Source organism: Micropterus dolomieu, linkage group LG17 (assembly GCF_021292245.1).
Source record: "Micropterus dolomieu isolate WLL.071019.BEF.003 ecotype Adirondacks linkage group LG17, ASM2129224v1, whole genome shotgun sequence".
Taxonomy (NCBI): Eukaryota; Metazoa; Chordata; class Actinopteri; order Centrarchiformes; family Centrarchidae; genus Micropterus; species Micropterus dolomieu.
Window position 1 is genome coordinate 34,314,212 of NC_060166.1, and position 17,775 is coordinate 34,331,986.

At 40.0% G+C, this 17,775-nt stretch overlaps 2 protein-coding genes across 7 annotated transcripts in view; both read right to left on the reverse strand.

Moving 5' to 3' along the window:
- Positions 1 to 7,419, reverse strand: part of LOC123985495 (heterogeneous nuclear ribonucleoprotein L-like) — a 14,817-nt gene extending 7,398 nt beyond the window's left edge. For all 3 annotated transcript variants that reach the window (XM_046073047.1, XM_046073045.1, XM_046073044.1), the window contains exons 1-6: positions 7,272 to 7,419; positions 5,987 to 6,102; positions 5,493 to 5,730; positions 4,482 to 4,567; positions 3,853 to 3,949; positions 3,660 to 3,732 (exon numbers count right to left, since the gene is read on the reverse strand). In XM_046073047.1, coding sequence (XP_045929003.1) covers positions 3,660 to 3,732; positions 3,853 to 3,949; positions 4,482 to 4,567; positions 5,493 to 5,730; positions 5,987 to 6,102; positions 7,272 to 7,349 — 688 coding nt within the window. In that variant the 5' untranslated portion in view covers positions 7,350 to 7,419. The remainder of the gene's footprint in view (positions 1 to 3,659; positions 3,733 to 3,852; positions 3,950 to 4,481; positions 4,568 to 5,492; positions 5,731 to 5,986; positions 6,103 to 7,271) is intronic.
- A 657-nt stretch (positions 7,420 to 8,076) lies between these two features.
- Positions 8,077 to 15,199, reverse strand: srsf7a (serine and arginine rich splicing factor 7a). Of its 4 annotated transcripts, none has more exons than XR_006828687.1 (9): positions 14,965 to 15,199; positions 13,669 to 13,902; positions 13,181 to 13,357; positions 12,965 to 13,051; positions 12,425 to 12,466; positions 12,112 to 12,156; positions 11,254 to 11,352; positions 9,725 to 10,270; positions 8,077 to 8,888 (listed from the first exon to the last, which is right to left on the reverse strand). XR_006828687.1 is itself a non-coding variant. In XM_046073048.1 (8 exons), the coding sequence occupies exons 2-8, from the start codon at positions 13,920 to 13,922 to the stop codon at positions 8,837 to 8,839; spliced, it is 756 nt and encodes a 251-aa protein (XP_045929004.1). In that variant the 5' UTR covers positions 13,923 to 13,927; positions 14,965 to 15,197; the 3' UTR covers positions 8,077 to 8,836. The 4 variants fall into 4 exon arrangements, 1 of the variants encoding a protein (XP_045929004.1); XR_006828686.1 differs by having other exon boundaries at positions 13,669 to 13,905; XR_006828685.1 differs by having other exon boundaries at positions 13,669 to 13,927.
- Between the last annotated feature and the right edge of the window lie 2,576 nt (positions 15,200 to 17,775).

Here is a 17,775-nt window from a genome sequence, read left to right on the forward strand (position 1 = left end):
CGTTACACAGGTTCTAGAGACTTTAAAAGTATTAAAGTAGAGAAAAAAAAAAAAAAAAAAAAAAAAAAAAAAAAAAAAAAAAAAAAGAATAAAAAGGAGGGATAGCTAAACAGGGATGCATGTAGTAAGAAAAGAGGGAGGAAAAGATGGAAGAGATGGGGAGAAAGAGCGAGAGAGAAAAACTGAATTCCATGTGGAAGGAAACACATAAGGGGTAAAATCAAAAATGGGCCTGACTGGGCTCTCAGTGTGCTGGATGGTGTTGTCAGCAGTGTCTTCATCAGTTGTCTTGTGTTGACTCCAATGTGACTGGCTACAGCTTGATTCGAAGGTGTGAGTCGTCTATTGGATCAGTCGGTACAGCGTCAGCAAGTGTCGGAGATAGTGTGTAGCTTGAATGTTTTTGTTTTCGTGTCAACAAGTGTGACGAGAAACGCAGCCCAAAACAGTACAGGAAGGGCCGAGGCGTTTTGGGGGGGGGGGGAATTGGTCGACTGGTTAGTATCTGTATGCATCATCTGTTGTACTGTCACTACCCTCTGTTTGGGTGGATGCTGTGTCTTCTCTGGTATCAGTCTCCATCTGGTGTAGACAGTGGGGGATTTGTAGATGCAAGCTTTGGCCTGTTTCAGTGTGTCATTCGCTTGTGTCTCAAAATGGGTAAGAAAAGGGGAAGGAGAGAGGGGTAGGGACCAAGTGTAGCTCAGTGCCCAAAACTCCCCACCCTCTAGAAGTGTGCGTTGTCTTCGTGGCTCTTGTGCTGGAATGCAGAGATGAGGAATGAGTGCCATATCAGTCCTACATCGTCATGTTGAATGGGTGGTGTCTTGTTGTTTCCCCCCCGTGTATCTCAGGGGACATTTGGCCCCTGTATGATAGTGGTTGTGTCCTCAATGAAGAAGTGGATACTTGAGATGGTGGTTGTTGTTGAGTGATGATGTTGTCAGCATGTATATGCCTCTCCCTCTTAACGCAAACTCCTGTGCGTGTTTTTTTGGACTTGCAGAGATCACAGATTTATCAGGAGAAGTAAGAGTTGCATGATGTTTTTTCCCCCCCCCCCACAAACTGATGCTGGTCCATGCCTCTGTTCTCACTTCTCAGACAAATCATATTTCAAAATATCAGTTACAGACAAAGCCGTCCATCTGACACTAATCTGACCAACTGGCCTTCTGTCAGAAGCACTTTCTACTTTATAGCAAACCCATTTTGGTAGCAGCGTGTGGGACGATAAGTGCTTGACCTCAGTATGCTAAGTGAATCATTGGGATTTTCTATGAAAGCCAACCAAATGGGACAATTTAATGTCAGAAGTTGGACGACAGTGGTAAAGACCAGGATCAGTCTTGGTGGCAAGGAAATGTTTTAAAAGTTTAAATACACGTTTTTTATGTTTGTTTGTTTTAGCTCTATCATTTTTTATAAACACTTCTTTCATCCCAAAACCCAAAATTTACAGGTGTGATAAGGAAGGCAGCAACTGCAAGTACAGGCAAAAAGAAAACTTTGCACACAAGGTTGTGTCTTCATGACTGAAATATGTAAACATCCAAACAGCAATTTTGTTGTGTTTTGGGGCTGCTGTTGTAACTTGACTGCAGCAGAAACACACTGGAATGTATGAGAAATCCTGATTAAATCTTGTTATCCTCTTAAGAGAAGTCATATTTGATACCACTTCTACAACAAAGTGAGCCTTTACTCCCTAAAAGCCAACTTTCTTTTGATATTTAGTTAAAAAGACATGACGGGACCTTTACATGAAGCCATTTCACTTTTTTAAAAGATGTTATTACTAATCCCTTTCTAAGTAAAGAGGTTGTAGAGCAAAAGTATGTCCTTCTGTCAGAAGATATCCTGATCTCAATGGATTACCTGATTTAAAAAGAAATTAAAGTTTATATACAATTTGTTCTCCTGTATTTTGTGTGTGTATATATATATATATATATATATATATATATATATATATATATATAAAAAAATGTTAACCTTTCAAAGTATGTTTGGTGCTTTAAAAATTGTGAACATTGAAGACTTGTGGAACAACTTTACCCTGTAAATGTAGGAATGCATGTCAGAGAGCAACTGATTGAGTCAAGACACTCAACCCCTACTTGCTCCAGAGGCGTGTGACCTCTGACGTATATAGCAATTGTAAGTCGCTTTGGATAAGCGTCAGCTAAATGAATAAATGTAATATGAAGTGTAAAAATATTCTGCCTAAACAAGAACATATTTTTTATTCACAAGGACTTACAATATTTTATAATCGCTTTGGGCCAGTTTTCCCAACAGTTTCAATGTGCAAAACTCTTGAAGAGAGCCAAATTGGCTGTCTTTCAAATACAGCCACTTGATATAAGCACAAGTTAGAATCCTTTTTACTAAGTGTACAGATCACTGCATCAATGCAACGTGAGTTTGTAAGCATTGGATGTAACTTTACATCCACTGTCCTATATTTAAAATGTAAAGGAACAGTGAAAAGAACGAAGTGGTATTTCTTTCCTTTTGATTGCTGTCAAAGTGTTGCAATTTATTTGTGTACTTACTGTAAATAACTTTTAATGTTATGCACTTTCCAGTGTTACAGTATTACTGTAGCTGGCTGTATGTTTTAGAGGATTAAACTTGCAATATGACGCACATTTCTAGGTTGATATAGAACAGAAACAAATCGATGCAGGTAACAGCCAGTCATCATTTTGCTTTGTACGAACATAGAATATATTGTCGCGTCAGGCTGCAGATTTTATCATCTATATTTACAGCATACTAAAAATAGGACAGTTTTCAAAAGTCATAAATCACTTCAAATACTGACTTTGACTTGTTAAATTTAACAGCGGCCATGAGGAGTTAGGAAGTGTTACGCATTACCTATGATAGATATTTTCATTGTGTGTGCTATCTGAGATATTAGAAGAAGTGTTTGATTTAAACTCTTGTGACAAATGAGTCAAAGCCAGTCAGGTCAAGGAAACCCGAATAACTGCATCCCACAAGGTAAAGACTCAAGATATAGAAGAACATACAGTTTCCAGAAATCCCATGCTTTCTTCCAATTAAGTGACTAATTCTACACAACTGTTGGATGTTACTTGGGAGTAATGTCACCTTTCTGTCTGCAAATGTGTTCCTGCCATCCCCACCACACAGCATTTAACATATTTAGCTTTAAAATATTTCTTTCTCCAATATTTATAGTTGTCAGCATTTATTTTACATTTCTGATCTCATGCTAAAATGATTAATACCCGCTATTTTTACGGTTGAATTGTTAGGAGCTATCTAAGATGATTATCATCACATCATGCCCCTGATTTTCCATAACTTTTCACTCCTACACCCTGACCATAGTATATATTGACAAGTGTTGGGGTAAGCAACAAGTCAGTCATAATGCCACACAAGTTCTTTCCAAAATACTGTATTAGTACACTGGATACAATTTCAAATGCATCTATTTAATAATAACTTTAATGTATATAGCATTTATTAGTAGCATTATAAATGAAGGTGCTGCCTCCATATTCCCAGTAGCTTGCTGAAACTCCTCACAGTGGCAGTAAAGGTGCTTCACAGTACCAGGCTTCTACGCTACAAAGCATGTGTGGTGCTTCGGGAAAGTGTTCGGGTGTTTAAGGTTTTACCTGGGCCTCCCAGATTGGGGTTTGTGTAGTCCCAGGTGTCTTGGTCATTCTTGAACACATTCAGGCGAGTGGGCTGAGAAAACACAATTTATATGAATATAAGCAAAGAGTTAAACTGCCTGACAATAAATGTACAGCTATTCATACGTCAGGTTTGTTTGAACATCGACTGTGCAATGTTTTGCAAGAATACCTTGGCATACTCGATCTTCAGGGTGCAGCAGCCAGAGTATATATCTGCTCCGTTGAGTGATGCCTTGGCCCGCTGGGCGCTTTGCACAGAGTCAAATGTAATGACGGGGTTAAGTACAATACATAATACACAAGTGCCAGGTTAACGTAATATTTTTTGAATTGCCTTAAAATGTGCCATACAAATAAACATGCCACCAAAACCAGGAACAAAATGCCTGCATACAGCTATGTTGTTCCTGGTTCCTATGCAATTCCACAGAGATAACATTTCAACTACAAAAACTTTTGAGCACATCAGTACCCAGTACGCGCAAAATACTTTTGGATCTGGGTATGCTTCCTTATAATTGGCAGCCAACATTAAGCCATCCACCGCACATTTATTTTGACTACCAGGGTTTAATCATTTGCATCTGTGAAATACATCTACATGTTTCAGAACATTGTGTCTTAAGAGGTTTGTTTGTACCGGGGAACAGGCGATTAAATCTGATCTCACATACCAGTCTGTTCATTCAGTGTTTAAACATATTTTGCCATGCTTTGGAAATACACTAGTAATCAACACACTGCAATCAACAATCAGATTGCGACTCCGTTTCAGATAGCACTCATGGAAAAGGATATTCAACCATTGCCTGGACGCCATTCTTCCTGAAGATAACGATTCTCTGGACGGGGCCACAGTTGTTGCAGATAGTGTAGAGGACATCCTGTGACAAAAGTTCAAAATATATTTACATACTACACAGAGCCTGATGCAAATGATAAATTAAGGTAAGCACAACAACATTGCGGTATATGTAAATGTAATCTCAGTTCAACATGCAAACAAGATGAATAGAGATAGAAAGAAGTTGTCATTTAGTTTCAAGTATGAGTAGGAATCTATATGAATCTCACAGTTCGATCTCAGAAAAGTCTGACAATAAACTAATGTTCACAGAAACTTAATATCCACAAGTACTTTTAGGGTAAGTTTAGGGCAGCAACTAACGAAGTTTTTAATTGTCGAATATCTTTTCCTTCTCCATTTTAAATAATTGTAATTTAAATACGTTTATGTTTTGGACTGTTGGTTGGACAAAAGACATGTGAAGACGTGACCTTAGACTCAGCAGAGACACTTTTCACTGTTTTCAGACATTTTATAGACTAAATGAATCATATCAAATAATCCCCTAAAATGGACCACATTATAAACCAGAGACAAGCAGCAAATCCTCAACGGAAAATAAAAAGCATGGCAGCACTGGATGCCCTCATTTGTAATAGAAAAATGCTCAAAATTTCAATGTTCAGATCAAAATTGGTGTGGATAGTGGAAATTCAAAAAGTTATATTGATATTACTTATTTCACGTTATAATAGGAGGGGCAGGGCTTTTCCAAAATTGTACTTTTGGGCCATCATTTGGTTAAGTGGGCTCATATTTCTGTGGAAGCACTTGCACATCATTTACAGTTATTGCGCCAAGTTTAATATTACTAACTCATTTCAGCTCACTGCAGTTTGAGCAACAGCTCTGTAGCGCCACTGTTTTGTGTGAATTATAAAACCTCATCACCGTAGAATGACTGGTACCTACGCCACAATTCTAGTCAAGAGACACACAGTGGCCCAAATCTTTGCATTTACCGTGGTGATGGGGTAGATGGGGTTCATGATGGTGAGCAGAAGAACATTGTTAACACTTCTAGAGTCATCAGAGTCTCCCGGCCTGGAGATCTTCTGGCTAGTGGAGTAGTTGATAAAGGCTGGGTGGCCAGCGATGTAAACTTGGTTGTCTGCAGCATAGGTTACGGCTGTGGATGATCCGTTCATGTCTTCATACTCAACCAGGGCCTGACGCTTCTTGGGCATCACCACCACATAGCTAAAAACAAAAGCAATGAAAGGGTTAGATGATGTGAACTCAAACCAGACTACATTTGCACCTAATTGCTTGTTAAAATTTTACTCTAAATTTCCTATCTTGCAGGAACTAAACCTGCCGTGCACCTAACCTTGGGCTGTTTAAAACCAGGTAATGGACAACATATTGTTGTTAATCCTCATTGGGGAAAGACACGCTTTTTGTTTCCCCTTTTACATATTTTCCCACTCAAATGAAGCTGCTGTCTTCCTCTTACCTGATTGCTCCAAATTCTTGTAACGCCTCCACAAGGTCAGCCTCTGTGACACCATCCACGAGCCCCCGGACGTGCACCACCACAGAAGGAAGGGTCTTGTGTGGATCTTCGTATCCCTATTTTGAAAAAACAAAACAAGCATAAAATTAGCCAACATGTTCTTATGTAAAACTACTTGCGCAAGTGGAACAAGATTGTACATTTTGCACATTCTTGTCAATATCCTTTATGAGTTTTCCCAGTCCTAGTTTTACGTTTTTGATCTCTTTACGTTTTCCTGATTCTGTTCTCTGTTGCAATCTTATGTAATTTCCTGCAATAAAAAAAATAAACATTTAGCATGCAAAGTATTAAACTTTACATTTCCCAGTAAACACTTACACATGTTATGTACTGTGTGTATTTAATATGTTGTGTATATACATTTCTCAAAAGATTTGCCAATTTGTTCTTTTCTTTTTAACATCTGGCCAGGGAAAATAGATGAAAATATACACATGTATTTTTTCCTATTCATCAAAGACCACTGTCCAAGCTATATAAACAAAACAAAATAAAAAGGAATAGGTGCAACATATCTTTTTAACCTTTGCACAGTATAAACTTTTCTTTAATAGAAACAATTCAGAGAAAATCAGCCCACAGATTTTGTCACGTATTCTTTCTTCAGTATTTATGTCATGCTTGCTTTAAAAACAAAAACACTAACGTTAATTAAACTGGAGGTCACTCGGTGCAGTTGAGGCTTAGCTAATTGCCGTTGTGTGTCGTTTTAATGTTTGATTGAACACGCACCAAATTTAAATAAATATTTAGTTTAATCAATCTTGCATATATAATAAGACTAAAATATAACCCCACACAAAAACAGCAGCAGACTCGAGGCTGGCCCTCATTACAATGTGTAAGGTTAGCTCACGGCTAGCATCCTGCTAACGTTACCGGTACTAGAACAAAGCCGGATTGAGGCAAGGCCCAACTGGAGAAACCGCCCTCAAATGATCCCATTCAGACTCCACAACACAGGTACAAGTACGGATAATGTTTGGAGATGTGTCCTCGTTAGCCTCACACGTCTAATATACAACACCAGCTCATATAATATAAGAGTTATGCGCGACAACCGTCACACAAAGATGAACGGTAACGTGAGGCGTCGTGACACCTTTTTCCAGACGCTAAATCTGAATGAATCAAATTCTACTAATAACGCTGTTACTTCGCTTGTTATGTAAGTTAAAATAATCTCCAGCGCGGCTCGCACACACACAAAAACACAACTCACCGTTGCCATTCCGTCGGTTTTCTGTCTTTTCGTTGCCCTGCCGTCTTCGCTGTAGTAACGGCTCGCTGCAGTAGCCATGTTGTCCCGGTTAAAAAGGATGGTGGTAGTGACGATCAACTGAAATGGACGGAAAAGTCAAGAAAAACGAGGCTCCCGTGTCCACGCCCAGCACAACGGCACCGCGTGCTGTGATAGGCTCAGGCAGCTGTCAGTCTATTTCTGACTTGAGGAACGGCCAATAGAAGGACAGGCTTTAACTCGCGGTATTAAATGTCGTTTTCCAACAACATACACAAAGCACCTGAAGAATATGATAATTTACAAACTATACAAGTGTCTTAGTTATTTTAATGATATATTATCAGTATTTTTGATTACTTTGACTATTCCGCCATAATTTTCAGGGTGTTTGTATTTTTATATTGTAGCAGTTAATCGGTCACAAAAGACAAACATGTACATATATAGGCATAGTATATTTGTAAGAAATGCACAATACAGTAAAAGCACTGGCATATGGATCCAGTGTTACATCACTTATATACAAAAAAATAATAATCTGTAATTAAGAACTGCAGTTATCTTTCAGACATCTTAACAAATTCAATCAGATATTTTATTGATCCCAGAGGGGAAAATACTTTGTACCAAATGCTCACTTTGCCTATCAAGGTATTAAGGAATAGAAATAGAAATCAAGGCAATAAATCACTTGTCTAAAACTTCCACAAAACCAAATGTTGTACAGCAAAACAAATGTACAAAAAAAAAAAAAATTGTGAGAAATAAAATAAGACCACTGAGGTATGTTGAAGAGGTTTATTCAAAAATAAAACTGTCACCATCTTACCACATAAGGAACTGATCAAAACTGTTAGAGCAGCAAAATCAAACTGAAGCTCTGTGTATATTTTAAAATCAGAAGTCACAAGAACAAATCGGAAATCAACACACGGGGAAAATCTATTCAGCACACAGTGAAGCTGATCAGGTTCGTAAAAAGGGCAGTGCAGCACAAAACAAAACAACAAACAGTAGGAATGTGACATCAGATTTAAAGGCATGCAGGCCAGCTACTGTTTCCTTATGCCACCATGAGCGGAAACGTTAAACAGAAATTGAACTCAAAAATCAAATTTGAGGGAAAAGAAAAAGAATTATAATTTGCCAATTCTCAATAGGGAATAATATTTTAAAGGTTCTGAATTTGACCTTAAGGAATAAAAGCAGTTTTTCAATGCAATGTCCTCACCCTCAAGCATCAACTGCAATTTTCCACCGCAATTTAATGTATGCTTTTTTTTTTTTTACACTTGTTACAAGACGTTGAGAACAAAAATAACCTATGCAGCAGCAACATTTAATACAATCTCTATCAAATGGAAACTGATTTATGTCTGATGCACAAAGACTACAGTCCTGGGAAGAAAATTCAACTTAAAAAAAGACTGGGACTAGACAAAAGACAGCTGCTGTAGGACTGTAAAAGCAACAGGGTGCAGGGGTTGAGGATCTGTCTGTTAAGCAGAGCGGTAGGGGGGGTGGGGACTAATAGTCTTCTTCATTCAGTCATCTGCTGGCGTAGCACTTCGGTTTGGACTTGCTGAACGGGAACGACTGAAACAGAAACAGAGAGGAGTTAGCTCGCCACAGGGGAGGACGGAAAATCCCCTATTACTCATCATCTTAATTGTGAAAGTTCATGACTGGATGGGTGCTGAAATTTCTCAACTGTCTGAATCTCTCTTTGACCAAGGTTAATCTCAAAAACTACAGATTATTTTTTTCTTTTATTCATCTAAGGCAACCAATCTATGTATTTGAGATATTTAAGTCCACGGTCCACAGCTAAATACATAACCCCCCCCCCCAGGGCAAACAAACACCCATTTTAATAAATGAAAAGTCCTTGAAACGTTGCGTCGTCATCGCCTCACTTGCAACTACAGCAGTTTCTGCTTTTGACAAGGAATTTAGGACTAATGGAAACTTTTCTAAACCCATATCTGCAGCAGGTCTCCAAGGTGAACAGCCTCTAGCATGTTAGATAGGGAAGGAGATCTAACATGCCAGATGCAAAGAAGTGCACATTTGAGAGTCATCGTTATTTCATTAGTGTACCGAGTTTGATTACTAAAATGAACACTATAATGGTAAGGCAGCTTAAAATGGTAATGTTGCAACATGTATGGCACAAGAAGAAAAACATATCTGACAAAGCCTCCTCAGAGATATCAGCCCATTAAAATTCATGTTGTCTTGCTCTTTTTCATTCACTCAGTCATCCACACACTCTCACATGCACCAATTCATTTGTACTCTGAGCATGCTTGTTAAAAAAAAGGCTCAACTTTAGCGCTAAAATTACCAGTTTTCACAGACTACATCAAACCTGTGCATTTTTCTTTCACCATGAATATGAGAGCTTGTCAGGGGGTTTGATTTTTGGTTACCTTTGGAGACAGTGGCAGAAACAACAAGTACAGAGAAGCGAAGGATGAAAGGACTGAAGGACGGATGACTACAACTTGGAGAGACACTGCGCTGGGAGGCTCTTGAAGACTGATCTCTCGTCAGCTCTCTTTCTCTCACTTTCAGAAGCTAAGACAGAGGCCGAAGAACTCTGGTAGGTAGGGGGTCTGGTAGGTAGGTAATGGATTTAAAAAGGTAGTGGTTGAACTCTGATCTGTGTGGGTCAGCCCTCTGGTAGATCTGAAGGCTGGCTGGCTGGCTGGCTCTAGTAGAACAACTCTATGTGCGCATGGGCTGATCTCGTCTGAGCGTGTGCGTCGGTTGAACAGACGGTCACCCATTCACTGTGGGGAGGGTTCGGTCGGTAGGTCGACCTCTTTCTCGCTGTCTAACACCAGATGCAGGCGAAGGCTGATCTCAGGTCAGCGCTTAGTCACCCTCCCGCAGGACGTACACACCGCCAGCTGGCAGACCCTGGGCCTGGGATCAGCTGTGGTGTCAGTGCAGTGATCAGCTCCCACCACACGCTTTAAAGAAAATATGAAAAATAAACAAAACTGTGCTGCAAAGATGCTTAACGTAAGTCACACCAATGGTGCTGTTTCGTCTGATCTCAGCTAGTATTTTCCTGAAGAGTTCTCTTGATCTAGCCAAATTCAGGATAGGGGACTAAATTTTAAGAAGATAAAACCCATTTACAATGCTACCTGTGGCTATCTTTACTTAACTTGTCAATTCAGTGAATAAAAATGTCTCTCTTGCTCTGTCAGACTAAATTCATTTATTTAGAATTCAGCTACATCTAGGGTGGCTGAGATCAATGGAAAGCAAGAGTACAGAGGATATAGCTGCATCTCACTGCTTTTAGCTACAATGAGTATAAACAGTTTAACGGCTGAGCGGAGACAGTCTTCCATGTGCTCTCTTTTCACAATCAAGTGGGGGCAATTAAGAGCCGAGGTTACACAGTGCAGAGCTATCAAGAGCTGAAAAAGAGAGCACAAGAGAGAGGTCGAATCCTTCGTCTACTTATACTTCCCTATGCCAGACAGTGGGCCCATGTCACTGTTCTCTACCCCACCCACTCCACTACTGGTCAACAGCAGAAGCAGAAGATGCAGATCTCTCTGTGTCAAGGAGGTAGAGCGGTCTCAGTGGTCGTCCATCTCACCGTCATGTGGCGGTCGTTAGGTTGGCAGCATGACGCTCCCCGGGTGGAAGGAGGGTCTGTTTAACAGACATTCCCTGCCTAGGATGGAGCACCTAGCTTTGGCTAACGAGAAGAACAAGACTGACCCTGTCCTGGAACGCAAGATAGTTATAGTCTGAACTGTCATATCTAAAATCTATAATGATTGATCTAGACCTTATCGGAGTCTCTTCCTACTGAGGTGTTACATTCGTCTAGAATGTCTTGGTAAAACACTGACAACTGGCAGGATTAATCACTATAAATTAATACAGTCTACAACCCGTTTTGGTGAACGAGACATCTAAAATGAGGGTTTACCTGTTCCTCTTGTGGTTGGCTGACGGAGTTCGCGAGCGGGATCGGGAGGCAGAGCGTCTTCTGGGCGCAGAGCCAGACCGAGACCTAGACCTGGAGCGACTGGAGAAAAGAAAAGAACATTTAGATGCTACACTTTTGAAAGATAAAGCTGGAATTATGCTGAGATGCATATAAACATCTTTGCAAACCTAAGCGTAGAAGGATATTATGGGTGATCGTGGGCTGCAGAGGCCAGCGGAGGAGCAGAATTGCACACCTCACTTCTCAACGTGGAGTGCTGACCTGCCCGTCAAGCAAGCTGAATGGTTGATCTGACATTTTCTTTTCAGGGTTTTGCCGTACATGTTAGCATAGTACTGCCAAAAGTGATCTTATAGCAGAGCAGAGTAAACTTATCCCGGTCATATCCATTTACGTTGATAAATTCAACACGTGTTACACGGATAAACTGGTTTGTTTACATTGTCACTGGGGTGAAACTGATGTCAGTTTCCTGATATATTATGTTTTCTTTACATTTGCTTTCTTCCCGTTCACTAACTACTTTGAGATTTGCACGAATGTCTGTGTATGTTCCCTTACATGCTGCCGGGAGAAGCATAATTCTAACCTAAGTTACAAGTCACTACTGAAAGTTGTGAATAGCTAAATTAATAAACTGGTTCCTTGCTTTTTGTGGTGCACAACACACCAGCAGCAATCATTTTTTATATCACACAGCCAAAAACTATTTGACTTGGCATGTCTCACTCTACAATCTTGTTGCCAGGACGGGAAGGTTTACGATGAGTTCAACAGTTTGTTCCAGATAAAAGCTGTGTTAATTATGATTTGAAACCTGCGGCTTACACAACCTACCTTCTCACTGGAGTCCTGGACTTTGAACGAGCTGGGGAGCCAGACCTAATGTTACAGGAAATAAAGTGAGTTTAATTACAGCTGTAGTGGGAAGGGCAGCACTTGAGGCTTTAACAAGAGTAAGGCTTAAAAAACAAACAAACAAACCCCCCCACAATACTACACATGTACTTAATTGAGCCCTGAGGGAGGTTTCAATCACCTCTCCTGCTCTGACAGATTCTGCTGCAGAACTGGATTAACCCTGATATAGAGCAGCTACACCTTTCTCATATATCACTGTAACAGTTCATTGCTGTTCCAACAAGCTTACCTGCTCCTGCGTCTGGAATAGGATGGAGATCGGCGACGGCTCCTGAGAAAAGAGAAAAGATTAAAACAACTGTATGCATGTTTATAAACTCTTGCGCAATTACAGTTTTTAACCAGATTTTAAAAAGGGACCAGCTCAGTCTTCTTTGCAAAGTGAGTTATCAATTCACTCCTGGGTTGATGTGATTTGCTGAGGTTGGATGATATTACATGCAGGTCACACCTGTACAATCAGGCTCAGATGAATATTGTTTTTGAAGCACCCAAAATTTAAACCAAAACCACTGAGCAAATTTATGTGAGCAACGAGTTAACTCTCAAAACCCTGAAACACGGCCGCTAAACTGACTGCACACAATACACAGCAAGTTCCCTTGTTCTTTTTGGATGAGTGATAGTTTTCTATGGCACCTGCATACTTGCATTACTAAATATAGATTTCCTATTCTAGATTGCGTGTCGTCTTCACAGACAACCCACCAAAACAAGAATTTCCTGTCAATATTTCCTGAGTTGTGTCTCTGTTTCGGTGAAGACCTACCGGCTGTGGCTTCGGCTGCGGGAGCGAGATCGATAGCGGTGACCTCGGGACCTGGACCTGGAGCGAGAACGAGAATGCGAGCGGGACCTGGAATGTAAGAAGAAATAAGTTTATATTCTTCAGCATCATAGCCTCAAAGTCAAAATCTTTTGCGCTGAAAAAAAATGACAATCACATTAGCCACAACCACATGCAAAGCAGACTGTATTCCTTCACCTGCTGCGACGGCCTCCTCTCTTGCTGAAGCGGTAGCAGTCATAGGCATAGTGGCCCCGGTCCCCACACTGGTAACACCGATCATTGGGGTCAAACTGGCGTCGGCTGGGGCGACCACGGCCCTTTCGTGACATCCCTGTTGACATTTCCACACGAACACGGGAACCACAAAGGACCCTAAGGAGAAGAAAGGTTGTAATAGAGGCCAAAGACCATTTTAATTCCTGAAATGGTCGCGATTCAGACAGCAATGATTAAATAATAATAAATTTAGATGTTTTATTTATCTAAATTGATGAATTTTCATTCCCCGAAAATTTAACAATGTCTAATTTGTTTGTTACAAGGCAACACATGCGTAAACACAAATTAAGTGCTAAACATAATGGATACATTATGAACATTGTTAGTAGTGGGTCATTTTTGTTTTCAAGAAATGTCAAAACAAAAAGACTACTGAAATATTACAGGAACATGTTACTACTCACTTTCCATCCATTCCTTTCACAGCATCTTCTGCATCTCTGGGATCCTCAAACTCCACAAAGGCAAACCCAGGCGGGTTCCTGGCCACCCAGACGGTTCTCAGCGGGCCATAATAACTGAACGCTCGCTCCAGCTCCCCTTTGGCAGCACCGTTGCCCAAGTCACCCACGTACACTTTACAGTCGGTAGCCCGAGACGAACTACGGGAGGATGAATAGTAGGACATATCTCCTTTCCTGCTGGGAGAAGGAGACATGGTGGCTACATAGAGTAGAAGTGAAACAATTAGTTCATCAATCAATTCATCATCAGAAAATTTCTCTAAAATCATTAAGGGAAAATGAAATCTTTTGGTATTTGGACAGATAAAACCAGCCTATATTAGGCACTTTTGATATATATTTGATAGACTAAATGATTCTTTTATTATTTGAGAAACTATGCAGATTAATCAATTATGACAATAACTATTGGTTCAGACAACAGAAGATGGTTTGCCACCTTTAACCCAATAAACATTGCATTTATTCGGCAGATCCTTTTGTCTAAAGCGATTTTAGTCCACAGATACAACTATGCTGCAGATTTGCAGGTTTTATGGTTCATATTGGGGGAGAAATCCTTTCCGTGCCCTCAAGTCGAAGCTCGGTGTCACTAACACACCTTAATCTCTGGAGCTGGTGGAGGCTGTTCCAGAAACACCGGAAGAAGAGCTTTAAAACATGTCGTTTGGTAGCTCAGCAGGCGCCTGCTAGCGCGCCAAATATCCTCAGGTCTCTTTAAATCCACAATAAATCTCGTCCTGTTGGCCATTTTCTCAGCGCAAATCAGCTGTGTCAATTATATTCAAACACGATTAATTTATAATATTTGGATAACCAACCTCATTAAGTGGTTATATAAAGACCCGATAGAGTTGGTTATTTATTAACCGGGCAAGTTTTGTTGAGAAGAAACAATTAGAAGTTTATTAACTCTCCATTATTCATTCATCGCGATTAAGTTATCTGATACGAACTGAGGACACAATGTTGAATTAAACGACATGCGCGGGATCAGTCTAATTTATGTAACATTAACTTAACGTCACAGCCAAGAACATCCCCGAGTCTGTCCATTCTTGCTCCCTAAGCATTTTAATAAATAACAATTAAACCTTTGCACAGATAACAATTCAAAATAAATACACAATATGCGTTTGCTGCGTATATGTAAGTGGTTGTACCCAGGAATTAGCCGAAGCCCTTCCTCTCCGCCTGCTCATAAACAATGGCGGCTGCACGCGTTAGCTTAGTTACCTTCTTCCGCTGTTCCGCCGATATTTGATAAAACTCCAAGCAGAGATGGACTTCAGTCGTCTTCAACAGAAGCCCGTGGTGGTATTTAACCAACTAATGACTATTCTTACGGAATGAACTAGCTAAATAGCCACTCTTATGAACATTAACGGATATTCCGCATGTCTTTCGCACAGGTTGACTGCGGGTTAACCACCAGCAACGACATTCAACCGGATGACATCCGCATCTGCGCAGTGTGACTCAAAAGCCGCAGCAGTAGTAGGGGCATATTTACACTTCCGGTGAATACTTTCAAAATACAGGCACCAAAATGACGCAATCATTTTAATAATAATAATATTTTTTTTTGTTCTTTTTTAAAATTGTACAATAATATATAGCATAGGGAAGAGTCACAACGACATTGGGGCTTACAATATATGGAACTCCCAAAGTGCCAGAAGAATCAATAAATGAATAAAAGAATAAATAAATGTGGAAATATATGCAAGAAAGAATGAATGAATAAAAGAATAAATAAATAAATGCAGAAATATAAGAAAGAATGAATGACTGAAAGAATAAATAAATGAGACAAAGCACACAAGATAACAGATAATGTTAATTATAAAGAAAGTGAAACAAAAAACCCAAAAAGAAACAAAACAGTCGTTACACGGCTTCAGTTCATTTTAATGCAACAATAAAATTAAGCAGTCTTTTGGTGCTTTCTTCTCCATAAACAACAGGGACTTGTAGTAAAATGCAAATTCTTAAAGACTGTGTTTTCATACATTTTGGCTAAATTTGTGGATAAAATTTACCATCCATCCGTCGTCAACAGCTTATCCTGCGTACAGGGTCGCGGGGGGCTGGAGCCAATCCCAGCTGACATCGGGAAAAAGGCAGGGTACAGGTCGCCAATCCATCGCAGGGCCACACATAGACAAGCAACCAGTCACACTCACACTCACACCTAAGGACAATTTAGGGTCACCAATCAACTTGGGAGGAAGCCAGAGCACCCGGAGAGAATCCACGCAAACTCCACACAGAAAGGCTGGGGCAACCAGGGAAACCGCGACCTTCTTGCTGTGAGGCCACAGCGCTATCCACCGGACCACCGTGCCGCCCTGGGGGATAAAATGTACCTTTTTTATAAATCCAAATGTGATGTTATTTCTAGTGAAACTGGAGAGAGACTTGCGATAAGGCTCCAGCCAATCTTACATGAATACAGAACGTGTTATAGGAGACCGGGTTTGGTTAAGTACCAGTAGTAATTAGAACTCACTAATTTTTTTAGCTAGAGTTCTCAAATTGTTATACAAAATACCCACATTTGTTCACTACAAATGGCACCAATTCAGTACTCCACAAGAATATCACAGACCTCCTGAGTTGATGTCAAATGCAATGTGTTCCCCAATAGCGGGGTAGGTTGTAACAATCACACAAAAGAATCAAAAATAGATGCCACACTATATGATATGCTTCCAAAACAGGTAGTTATATAAAAGAACAATGTTTCTCTCTTGCTGTAACAGCCTATGTCTGATGACTCACACATGTACAGTATGTGTATGTAAATTTATCTACAGAATAAACTTACTTAAAAGTATACTTAATAACTACTACTACAATGTAATTAAGTAAAGAACATCTCTGTACAGCTTTAGGTCTAACTAAAAAGAGGTGTATGTGTGTGTGTCAATGTGTGTATATTCTTATTCAGAGTCACAGTCAGTGCTTGAAGTGGGCCGGTGTTCACCGGTACGCATACCTGCACTTCTATATTTTACTCTTTGGCGTACCGGGAATTTTTCTTGCACACAGGCACTTCTCACAAGCTGCCCATACACTTTTCTACCCTCTCCACCAGTGGAGACCGAGAATGGAAAAGGTCGAGTGACATGTGAATGGGGAGTACTGGTCACAGTGCTGACAAATTAATGCTGGTAACCCTGGAGTGCGGGTTTGGTGGGCCCAGACTGCTTAAGGCAATCTGGAAAATATTAAAATCAAGAAAGTACCTAGTTTAATGTAAAATGGATGGTTGTAACACTTTTTAAAGAAGTGTTACAACCCACCCCACCCCTGTCAGCCATTGTTTAGTTAGCTGTATTACCATAGTGGTTTGAAATTAGAAAGGAAAAAATGCATCACATGTTGCCTAAGAAACTACTTTTCAATCTAATATAAGTCAAACAATTCTATCTGCAATAGTATAGATATTAAACCAAATGGTCTTGGTCAAAAAATTTACTTTCTTACCTCAAAATCAGTTTTTTCTCTATATATTCTGAATGCACCTCTTTCCAGACTTGATAACCACCATGCCTGATCAGGGAGGAAGCAGCTAAATACTGAATGAAGTCCTATCTTATCTCTAATTGGTGAAATTGGTGTTGTTACAACTCTCCCCATATGACAACCATACCCGGTCTCCCAGAAGAAAAACAAATGATATTTTCTTTATTCTTTATTCACCTCAACTGCAGAAGGTACCAGGCCTTTATTTGAAGCAGACTTGTATGAGAGACAGGCCTTTTATTTCTAATTCCCTCTGTTTGATTAGTATATTTGATCATATTTTAATGCGAAACCAACTTGTTTTCTGGTCTGCTCCTGTTTGCCCTGTTGAGTTTTGTTACTGCATTATGCTGAACCAAAAACACAGGCGCAAAAGTTATGAAGGAATCGATTAGTTAATTTGTTATAATCTACCCATTGTAGTGTTAAAAAGGCAAATGACATGTTAGTAGCCAAGTAGCTTTCTGAGGCCCAAAGTAATGTGGGCCTACATGACTTCCTCTATGGACCTGAGGG

Coding starts and splice junctions, on each gene's coding strand:
- srsf7a (XM_046073048.1), bottom strand. CDS start 13,922: ATGTCTCCTTCTCCCAGCAGGAAAGGAGATATGTCCTACTATTCATCC. Junction 13,052..13,180: donor AGAGGAGGCCGTCGCAGCAG/GTGAAGGAATAC, acceptor CTTACATTCCAG/GTCCCGCTCGCATTCTCGTT. Junction 11,353..12,111: donor TCCAGGACTCCAGTGAGAAG/GTAGGTTGTGTA, acceptor TCTTTTCTCCAG/TCGCTCCAGGTCTAGGTCTC.